We start from the raw sequence: 12242 nt of genomic DNA, 5'->3' as shown, positions 1-12242 counted from the left end.
TTGAAAACGAAACATCGGCGCAGTCGAGTTATGAAAAGGAAATGTCAAAGGTGCACGCAGAACGTTTCGGCGAGTGCGACTTTAACGAGCGGCTTGCATCACACGGGCCGCAATAAAAATGAGCAATGTCTTGACTTTCGTGGGCAGAAAGTTAATGTCACAACACTGAAATATACAACGCCAGCCGGTTGAGAAACGCGGCGGGGGCCTACCGCAAGGCTCCTTGGGCGCGCGAGGGACAATTTGAGATGAATCTCGAATCGTTCAGCACTCACGAACAACAACCGAGACAAAATAGATTCATAAGAATATATACATACTTTTTGTAGCGTCACTTTAATTAAAAACCTCTTGCATTTCCAGAAAACAATAAACATACCACTTAAAACTTAATCCTCGCATTAGCATATTTAAAACGAACATGATCACATTTCCTTGTAGCAAATTAAAACGTCCAAAATGACTTCCTTCTATTATACATAATCGATCAAACTGCGAACCAATAGCGTATCGCCTCTGACCAATTGACATGTTAATATTTTAATACCGATTTTTTTACTACAACTAGAACATATCGATTCATTCATCATGACTGACGGATTTTAGACGAAAGACAGTGTGGTCTACGTGTAGCAGTTTCGAATTACCATATTGAAATCATTTTTCACATTCGCTTCGAACAAAAAAGCAAGGCTAACCTATCGATTAGCTTTAATTAAGATCAATAAGAAATCTCAACACAATAACTTGATAATCGAGCCTTTTTGTAAATAAAAAAAACTATAGAACATATGGTCGTCGCGCTGTGCCTTTGTGCCGAGAGCCAGATCTCAAAGTCAGACCTCCGGTTGGAGGACAAATACACCAAGGTTAAAATTGACGAAAACAATGAGAGATCTAGTGTCAAAGTCAAGGTATTTCAGCCTCATGAATACGCAATCGCATAGACGAGACGGACCAGACGGAATCCGAGCCCATTAAAAGTTTACACTGAGGTTAAAGGTCAAAATCATCTCCCGTTTGGAGACGCCTTGCATATGTATCGCTCGTCAGTACACACACGAGTATATCCAAACGCAGACGTCTGTGCAGCGACTGATAATGGTAAAATTATGAATGTCAAACGCGAAACAGCCGGACGAATTATGAATTGATCAAAGGGACAAACACAAAGGAGCGCAGAGACGAGTCTTTCACACACGAGTCCATAAAATGGAGCTTTGTTAAAATTTCGCATTGAAAGCATATTTATTGGAAGCGGTTTTATAGTAAGATTACGAAATACCATTTTTTTTTATTTTCAATTTGTGTTATACCTATTCAGTGGCGGCCTGTAAGAATTTGTAGTGGTGGGGTTGCAGCAATAAAAATTAAAAGAATGAAAAAATATCACTAATAAAACTAAAATACGTACTATATATGATATTAAATTAGACAAAAATAATTTACTGACTAAGTTACATACATAAACATATTTAATCGCTTAATCCCCATGAACGAGAATACTCGCCAAAAATATATGATCCAATTTCCCCATGGACGAGTTAACTCGCACGTTTTAGTATTGACTTTGATTTATGATGTGGACGAAACACGCTAACGGAAAATTGAAATTTACGATATACTTAGTCAATTCCCAGCGTTTTTTTTTTTATTATATTGAGTTTCTACCTAATTCAATGGACCAGTTTATTCGACCACACGTGAAATAGACTCGTGATTAGACGTTACTTTGAACTGACTCTCGAAAAACAATTTTTTTTTTTTAAATTATATGGAGTTTGACAAAAAAAAATTTATTACGATATAAATATGTATATGAGAGGAGTGAAATTTTTTTTTGTGAAAATAAAATAGGTAAAATAAGGCTGTAACTAAAGTCAGTTCACGAGTAGTGCATTTATAAACTAATGAATTATTAAAACCGCGTATGATTGTTGCAAATTTATTGCAATCTATCAGGTTTTCGGTAAGAATAGTTAATAGACGTATTGAGCACATTGTGGATAACATCAATAGGCAATTTAATAGCAAAGAAATTTATTTGAAAAAAATATTTAGCTTCACCCAGACGTTCCTAAGCTTTTTCAACTCTCAACGCTTTTGCTAAGTTCAGGTTTTTTCAAGGCACGCTATGTCAATTTATAGTAAGTGTACTTTACAAAATAATGAATAATATGTAAAATAGTAACAATTGGTTACTAGTTCGCAGTATTTTGAATTCAAAATGTATATACTTTAGAAACCACCGGCCTTACATATACTGTTTAGTAGCTGCTGTTTATTTTTTTACTTTTTTGAAACTGAAATTTTGTTTTCTGGCACGCTGAGCCTAAAATATTTCCTATCTGCCCATTTGGGAACATGTATCAGAAGGTCCAAGAAAAGGGGCAAAGGCCCTCGCCCGGTCGTACCTCTCATAGTACCCTGATGGTTTAATGAAATAGGAATTCAAGGAGGGTTATTCTGTCTGCTTGTCAGCACTCAGCTCGTTCACAATCGAGCTTTTGATGTTCTCACTATAAAAACACGGTATGAATGAAAAGACGTACTTAAATAGAGTGCAGTCGCATTTTTTCGCAAAGCTCTCCGCGTTAGTTTCAATTACGGGCAAGATGAAATCTTCCAATATAGTACGACGGTGATCAAGTGAAAAAATAAAATTAAAAAATAAATCGAACGTACAAGCTCGCCTTGAGCGACCGCAAATCTCACATGTACACAAAGTTATGGCCGTTTTATCCGTGTCAATAAGAAGTACGCACCGTAATTAAAAACCAAAGAAGAAATCGTTCCGTAATAACTGTGCGGTCGTGTTAAATTAAACGTGATGCGGTGGTTCTCTTTCGACCCAAAAAGAGAAGATAAGCTCACGGTGCGTTGATAGCGTCACCTACGCATTGGGCAGAGCTGTAATTGCCGCACATCTGTCCTAAATTGCCTTTGATTCCGACCAAAACTGAGGCTGAAAAGACGTCAGAGCTTAAATTTATACGGCAGCGACCTCGCCAGGAGATTGACCGATAGGGATTCTGCTGGAAGATAAACAAGCTCCGAAATAGAAGAAGTTTAAGAAAAACCCTGAAAGCGGGCCTTTACAATTCATAATGTAAATGGTTTTCTTTAGAAGCTCGATCGATCCGACTTTTTGTGTCTGATTCGTGTAGAATGCGCCTGCCAGACGCACAGATTCAAAAACAGGAGGAGTGTATATACAAAAAAGGGTACGTGGAAGCAACAGCTGCACGAACAAGAGCCAACTGTGAGCTCTGGAGCTATGGTAGGTTTATGGCTATAGCCATAGGGTACGTGCATAAAGGACCGCGCTGTTTGGATGCCTACCCAAGGGGCGTTCAAACTTTCATAAAAATAGAATCAATCTTCTTTTCTGCGTTACGGCTTCGCGCTATCGAGACGCGCACGGTACGTCTCGAAATCGATTCCAAATTCTATTGGAAGTCAGTCGGTTCGGTTTCGCCAATTTACAGCCGAATTCCGTTGAAAATTCCCGAAGCGCAATAAAACTGTCGGATAAACTTTGGAAATGTCAAAAGAAATTCTGAGAAAGAAAAACGACGTTTTTAATAGACAGAAAGGTCAAAGCGAATCTGATTCGGAGGCGAGCAGAACACCTTGATCTTCCGCTATAAAAACAGTGAGATGAAGCAACGCAGTTTAATTAACGCTGGATGAGGTAATATACGATTTTTAACTACGAAAATAGGTAAACATCCGTTTAGCATAGATAAACTCGTTCTTTTATTACGCATGCTTCTTAGTTTATTTACGAAAGTTCATAATCTCAAAACTATGTATGCGAGACGAGAATCTTCGTTTCATGTTGATTTTTTGTATTGATTTGAAGATATAAAACTCAACATAATCCATTGAGAAAGTCCACAGTTTCACAACTATAACTCGGAAATATCAATGATTTCTAGAATTTAGGCAATTACAGTGTGTTTTTTCTTCATTATTTGATACCAAACACATTTTTCAGGTAAGCTTTTATTTAGAACTTAAAAATAAGTTCTAAAAGCCTAACTTTTCTACGTTAATAACAAAAATATTATAATTGGATATTTTAGTTGACATCTAAATTAGACAATAATACATGAAAAACCATTAATTCTATACACTCAAGAATAAATTGTTGGACTATCCAGTTACTCGGCACTGTCATTTAAGGTAAAGAATGCTATTTAAAAAATAGACATCGCAGAGAAAATTGTTGGATAATATACGATTAATGTGTTAAAATATGAGGAGACAACGCAAAACATTTTAACGAAATATATTGTACATTATCAATACAAAAATAAGTTTTGCAAAATTGTTTAACCACGTTACTTAGTTTGGTCAATGACTCATTGGTGAGTCACCCATTGATTCACTCCATGCGCTTACTTAACAAATAACTGGGTTCACTGGTTACTAATACATATTTTTTACACATTGAAAAATCCTTATTTTCCGCAACATTTTCCGTGAATCAACAAACGATTCTCTAGTGAGTCACTGTGATTGAAAGGAATTGTCAAGATAAACTAGACCTCGCAGCGAGAATTTTTTTATGGTTATTACAGGAAAGCAATAATTCTAAAATTAGGTACGTAACGACAATATTTTTCGAATTTAATGCTGCACTTGACGTGCAGTGAAAATCTTTTTAAGAAACAGCGTAGTTAAAAAAATATTTTTAATGATGTGGTTTTTCTTTTCCCCCTCTTGAGATATTATGAATTATTTTTGCTGCGTGGCCCAGCAATGCAGCAGATAATTTTCTTTGAAAAAATAATAAACGCACGTTGAGTACCTCTGGTCTAGGCAGTCGTCAAAGAAAAAAATCGGGATTCGAACGGTCTCTTCTCTGGCAGGTAGTAGGATTTCAAGCGTTATCCGAACCTGTTCTAGGTCAAGGCTATCGAACCAAAATTTTACGAAACCGAGTAGAATCGCTGTGATCGTATCGTGGCAGTGGAGAGTTGAAAGCCAGCCAAGGATCATTGTGTGCATCACCGCTTGATGTATATGCAGTCATCCTGAGTGACCGTGGTACAAAAGGAAGTCGCTGCGCTTCTTTTTGAATAATAAATATCTGACACGGCACTCCTCGTGTCACAATGGTCGTCTGGGCTCGCTCCTTTCAATTCAGTCTCAAAGAGTTTTTTGAAACAAAGCGAACGCATTTAGTATATTCGGTGACGACATTGCGTGTGTGATATTGGTGGATGGACCACTTTCGTTTTCGAATATCTGGCGAAATTGCGAGATTTTGGGAGGTCAAGAAAAAGAGCGAAAAACTTAATTTGCAGGTTGTCCATTTTTATCATTTATAAAATAGTTAAGATATCAACACGTATTAAAGATCACAATCATATTTCGTTCACTGATAAGATAGTGATCTGTATTTTGGTAGTGATTGCGAATGGATCTAAAAAATGCTCAACTGTTGCCACACATATTTTTAGAAATATTCTGATGACTTTGAAACAGTCGTCATTACCTCAGGGGTGATCAAGTTAAAATTAAAACTATTACTGTTTTGAATTACCAGGTTCATGTTTTGCTTTACTACAATAAATCAGCAATACAGGTGGAATTTTATGATAATAGATGATATTTTGATTGAAATATATGTATATGTTTCAATGTAGATGGCGTAATTGTACATTTAAAATGATTATTAACAATTTTGTTAGCGATTACCGCCGAAAACAATTAAGACTACTACCATGTAAATATCAACAACCAGCTAGAAATTAGGTAAAAACGAAGAGAGTTATCCCGTTAATATTTATGGCGAAGCATAAAATATTTTTACTGCGCGACTAAATAAAACGGTAATTTAAAATTATTATTTTTAAAATAAAAATTAACGGTAAAATTCAATTTAACACACCACGGTCCGCTATTTTCACAAAATTTTAAATGTATATATTTCTGTTTTGACAGGTGACATTTGTTCACATTACCAAATACATTGCCCTTTTTTGATAAAACGTTTTATACGTAAATTCAGATATTGGGGGGGGGGGGGGGGATTTGGCCAGTCAGTGGTTGTTTTTTAGTGAGAACGCTCTTTACCGAGCGTTCCCACTGCAACGGATCCGATGCGATTTTATTGCTTTTGACGTAAATTCGGTTTGAATATGAAATTTTTAAAACTATAATTGGAGCTTTCGTTAGGTTTGAGTTAGAACAACAAAAGGACGTTTCGCAACTGTCAAATTGAGTTTCATAGACGTTTTAAAACAGCATATAATTTCACTAGCGCCTATCAAATAAATAATATTTTCGCTAGCAGAAATACATATCCACTGGTGAAAATATATTTGGACTTCACTAGTGAAAATATAATTTTACCGAAAAATACACATTCACTGTAACATTTGTACATAAGTATGTAAATGTATATACCATATAATTTTACTAGCACCTGTAAAAATATGTATCTACCGGTAAAAATGTATTCTGATATGATTTCACTGAAATGATTTTATAAAATATATTCGAGATAGACTTGAAACTGTTTTTTAGATTTTTTTTGTGGAAAAACCAGAGAATTTCTGGTTTAGAATTAGGGACGTCATTTAAGCTATTTTTAATATTTCGTTAGGATTCATAGTATTTAATCAAATTAAAAAAAAAATTCTGTTCAAATTCAAAGAGAGTTTGGGGAAATGCACCCCCCCCCCCCACTTGACCCTCCCAAATGATGTCCCTAATGTTTGAACGATTTATATTATTTTTTAAAGTTATATTATTTTTAGTCCGCGAAAACGCGTGAACGGACTAATGCGTTAATAAAAAGATAATCGCCGAATGTTATATTTATTTATTGTATAATACAAGACAATTTATTTGGAAGTAAAATAGAAGTAAATAAGGTTTATTTTGAATAAATCAAATTAGCAAATAGGTCAAAAAATGAGTAAACCGCCTACGTCATTATACAAAATTAAAGCCTGTTGAAATCCGTTGTTTGAAAGTACTATAAGACTTAAAATATGCATCTCAGTGTATGTATTTATGGATTAATAATATACGAAAGATCTGGGATCGAATCCCAAATAGTTTTTTTTTAATTTCTATCGTATCTTGTATATATAATTATAATTTCGATTGATAATCATAGATTATGTTTTCCTAGATTTTTCTAATATAACGAATGAATTTTGTGATTAATAATATCATATAGTGACATCTATTGACTGTAAGCTGTAATACTATTTTATATTTGATAAAATGGATGTCACTGATTTACAGACTGATTCCAGCTGGTGTCTCGTTACTCACTTAGTAGCTGTTAATTGTGTGTACACAATTAACAAAAAAAAATTAAGTTAAAAGTAATACCCATAAAATTTACACTGCACAGCGAAATCTACGCCACTAAGTAAACCAGTCAAGTTTTTTTATTATTAAATATCGAGTAGACTAGTCTTTCAAGCCGAAAACTAAAATTGATATTAATGAGGAAACAGTTAGTCTTGAGCAATGTTTATAATGAGTTTCCACTACAAAACTGACCTCTTGGTCACGTTAGTCGTTGTGTCATTTCCGACACCTTATCGAATGTGGGCAGAGTTAGCCGTGTTAGCACTTCTTTTACGATCGGTGGTTTAAAAAAAAACGTCACCGGCGACCATAAAGCATACGAAAATATTTGCATGAAAATGAATCTGAGAATAGGCGCTGCTGTGACTAAGCGGTTTTCTCGAAGTTTTGATTGCAAGGAACAAGCCGAACAAAATGAAACTGTCCTTCGAGCGTTTTAAGTATCGAAGCAAAATGAGTCAAGTTTCGGCCAAAGCGTGCGGAATCTCTTCCGCGAATCCCGTCTGCAATTAGAATTGCTAAGGAAGGCGCTTTCGGAAATTGTGTTCGCCAACTTCTTTGTTACTTTAACGACCAAAGAGTGGTCTGCATGCGAAGCCGTCGGCTCAACCTCCCGCTTCGGCGCCGAAGCCGTAACCAAAAATAATAAAAAAGGAGCAACAGCCACAAGAGTCTGAGAGAAAAAAGAACCAGCGAGGAATCCGGTTTGTAAGGGCCCAAGGAGCCAGGGATTCGGAGCGGAGTGGGAGAGCACGAACTCGGAAAAAGACTCAAGACCTTTCGAGAGATGAAAACTATTTTCGGATGATTGAAACGCACACTAGATCGTTCAACTCTTTTATAAGATACAGACGCAGGTCTCTCGAATGATAAGGCGGCTTCGGCGTGAACTGGTTATGAGTATTTTTTCCTCTTACCAGTTTTTTTATTCTGTCAATAATCACACCTCAGCTCGGTTCCAAAGCTTCGGGGGCAAACGACCCCTGAAGAATTTGTTATTCATGTGCCAAAATGTCTTGGAACGCCATTCTAAATTGCCTTACACGATTGTGGCGTTCGAGCAGATCAAAAACGAACAACGATAGAATCAGATAGCGGGGACTATAATAAAACCGAGCAGGTGGCTGGGACCCCATGTCTGACCTAAATAGAGTAGGAACACACCATGGGAAAGATACTAAAATCACAAAAGAATGAAAAATATAGACATGTACGATTTATAATATAAAAAAATATATATGGAACTATCAATGCATTCAAATTTATAAGGCTATATAGTCTTTAAAGCTCAGTACCTTGCCGAATAGTTTCTTTATACGATTTCCGAGCCATTCCAGTCCTTTCAATCGGGGTGAACAAGGGCACCAGAATAGGCAGGGATCGGATCTTTTAGGAACTAATGCTTTCCACGCGGCATTGAAAAACCTTTTTTTTTTGTTGAGTACCAAAAATAAATAATGCGACCGAATCAGGTTTTGGGTTTCAAGCGCGATTTGGATTTCAGCATAAGGACTGGAAGTCCAAGAAGACTATGCAGCCAGAAGACCCACAAGCGACCATATCCGGTGTTAATGAACGCCAACGTGTCCGTGCACTGTCCAGATGCCAGGCGAGTTATGGCTAATGTCAAATAACTACTGTTTCAACCATGAGTTTTTGTGTTTAAAGTTCTTGTGAGTCATGCTACTAATGTACTATATTTGATAGTTTATTTATTATATACTTATAAATATCGACGAGATAAAATATATGCTACATAAGTGAGAGATAATGCAGAAATAAAAATAAAATGTCCACACAAATTGCCTGTTTTCAATTGAAGATAGATGTTTTAAAATTGTTTTTAATGACTCATGCAGTTTACATTTTCAAGATGTTTGCGGAAAACAAAATAACAGAGGCATGCAATTATGACAAGTTAAAGCACTAATCAGCTAGTCATAATTTTGTAATACGCATTAGCAGAATTCGTAAATTCAATACATAAAACGAAGTAAAATGGCTTGTTTTTATATTGCACTATCAGAAAATTAATTGAAATTTTGTGGTGTCATATCGCAACACATTATATTTATCACTACTACGACAGAAAGAGTGAAAAATGACAGATAGCGTTTTTAGTAATAGAGTAAAGCGAATAAGCACTATTTTAATTGATACTATAAAAATATGATATTCTGGCCATTTGGCCTAGATTTACAATTTATGCAAAACTTAAAAATCAGCAAAAAAAAACTTGTTTATTTGTAACTATTAATATTAAATTACTCACAATAGTCATAAAATAACAGATGGTGTATTTATATTAAGATTAAATATGCGAATGTTGAGCGATAATAAGGACTGCACTTTTCACTATGCAACAGGTTGCCAGACGTCCGGAATTTTGGCCTTTTGTCCAGATTTTTCAAACCAGTAAAGGGTAAATTTAAGTTTTTTGATTCGGACAAATTGTTCGAACGTCTTCAAGAAGTCGGGACATTCAGGTGGTCTATAAAGCCAGCCGAGGTACAAACATTAAAATCTTATTCTAAAGATCTATTTTTAGTTTTCAAGTCAGACTAAATGTCCGGACTTTTTCAAGAAGTCGGGACATTTATCCAGTTTTTTAAAACCAGCATATTTATACAAATAATTTTATTATGGGGTCCTTTTTATAGCTTCCAAGTCAGATTTTTTTAGTCTGAACTTTACATTTTATGATCCGGTAACCCTATGTGCAACGACCAAAGCGAAACCACACGCAAGAAACGACCAAGCAAAAGCGACCCACCCAACACTGCACAGGCATACGAATAGGGGAAGCGAAACTACAAGCACCACGTTCTTCGGAGTTTATGGCGGAAGTTGGAGTTTACAGCGGCGGTGATACCAACATATTCATACAACATAAAAAATAAATAAATTTGAAAAACGCACATATTATCCCGACGGCGGGTGTTTCGCACGCACACAGTTACACGGTCTCGGTTCACACACGCACTCAACACACAAAAATCACACAGCGACGGCAACGGCAGAGTGCGCAGAATCGCAAAGACAACAACTCTATACGTACGTCGCTCGCCGAAGCAACAACTCCTGGGCTATTTCGCGAGCGAGTTGCATATTATTTTGTTGTTTTGTACATAAAAGCACGCAACGCCGCACGCACGCACGTTCAACGCTCGCGGGCACCGAGACGCGACTGAGCGCGCTATGGCCAACGACTCGATGACTTCGAGCGATAGTCAAGGACTCAAATTTTTCAAGGTCGAATTGTCGCGCCGGCTCGATCATTGCTACCACTATTAAAAACGTCAACGTTTCGTAGAGTACTTCCAAAAAATTAATAAAATTTTAATTTATACACTAATATGTAAAATAAATAAATATAATATATAAATCGATATTTAATCATTTAATAAAAGTCAATAAAACTAATATGATATAGAATATTTTTGATCTCTACCTTTAGGCTTTTTTCTACATGAATATCTAAATTTTTGTTGAGGGAGATATCACAAAAGCAAGATTTAAGTGGATTTTAATTGAATTACAGAGAATTGCAGCTTTTTTTATCTTGATTTCGTAGTTTTAATCATATGTGCATTAATTTTATTCATTAACTGATTTGCCATATTGTTTCAAATGGCAGCTAATAAAAAAGTTTACAATGGCAGTCATAAATTAAAAAAAAAAAAAAAAACTTAAATATCTAACTATTCTGCACTATTATATATACTTAATTTTTCTATCAAAATCTAATAAGACACGCTGATTTTATCTGTATTATTTTTTTCTAAGAACAACTTCATCGTTTTTAGATATTTACGCTTTCATACAATACTAAAAAAACAGTTTTAATTCATTTTTTATGATTGATTATTATAGATTATGACATCTAGTAGATTACCTTTTACTTTTTAAAATCTTTGACAACTTTTTAAAATCATTTTTTTTCAGATCTTAGAAACAATCAAGTTAATTTTTATCAGTTAGATAAAAGTATAACATTATCGTAAATACGATAACTAATCGCTTTATAATTCTTTTTAAATTAAGACAAATAGCGTTTTTCCTACATATTGCGATATATCATACTATCGCAATATCTAACAAACAAAGTTAATTATGTAAATATTTCATAAATCTCGCTACGCATCCTAATACAGGCTGATCCAATTCGAGTTTCCTATGTTGGTAGCACTGTAAATCAGACAGCTGTCAATAATCACGCGTGTTCAAAGTGTCAAATGTTAATTTACAACAATACATTTACGAAATGGATTGTTTAACGCATCAAAATTGTTCAATTGTTTTACAGAAATAACAATTCTGTACAAACTGTGTATTGAAATTTACAGGAAGATTATGGTCAATTTCATGGTGCTACTGAACGAACAATTACCAACGTAGTGAAAAATGTTGAAAAGACTGGAAACGTTGGAGATAGGGTTAAGGTATGTGCATCATCGTGGCGCCCGTTTAGACTAGAATATTGCTACAGTAAGTGAATGTGTGACTGATGACACGGAATTATCGATTTGTACATTATTTCACGTTTTGGTGACGTCAACTGGCCACCAAGATCATGCGATTTAATGCCGTGATCGTGTCTACGCCGACAAACCCAAAACATTTAAGCACATAAAAACCAACATCCGCCAAGTTATAGCCGAGATACCGCCCGAAATGTGCGAAAAAGTCATCGAGAGAACCGGATGCTGAAAAAGGGCTAGAGGCGGCAATTTAATTGATATTATTTTTCATAATTAATGAAATAAATCAAATGTTCAATTAATAAACAAAAATCCTAGGGTATTCTTAAATTTGTGTTTTTATTTAAGATGTTCGGAAATTGAATATGGATCACCTTTTCTTAAAGATACGTATTTGAGCAATTTGCGATATATGATACA

The 12242-nt window shown here is 35.2% G+C and overlaps 1 protein-coding gene across 9 annotated transcripts in view; it reads right to left on the bottom strand.

Annotated features, from left to right (window-relative positions):
• Positions 1-12242, bottom strand: part of gus (splA/ryanodine receptor domain and SOCS box containing gustavus) — a 176352-nt gene that overhangs the window by 44047 nt on the left and 120063 nt on the right. The window contains exon 1 of one of the 9 annotated variants that reach the window (XM_088198308.1): positions 10115-10530. The exons of 6 other annotated variants lie outside the window; for them this stretch is intronic. Coding sequence is in view for 2 of the 3 variants with exons in the window: in XM_088198300.1 (XP_088054426.1) it covers positions 10400-10449 (50 nt within the window). In the remaining variant the exon portion in view is untranslated. Of the gene's footprint in view, positions 1-10114; positions 10531-12242 lie in introns of those variants that run through there. 2 more of the 9 variants (XM_088198301.1, XM_088198300.1) reach the window with 2 other exon arrangements.

The sequence above is a fragment of the Plectrocnemia conspersa genome, unplaced genomic scaffold (assembly GCF_051122295.1).
Source record: "Plectrocnemia conspersa isolate PC_06_02 unplaced genomic scaffold, ASM5112229v1 ptg000011l, whole genome shotgun sequence".
Classification (NCBI taxonomy): Eukaryota; Metazoa; Arthropoda; class Insecta; order Trichoptera; family Polycentropodidae; genus Plectrocnemia; species Plectrocnemia conspersa.
The sequence above is the reverse complement of the archived record's forward strand: the minus strand, read 5'-3'. Positions and strand labels throughout refer to the sequence as shown.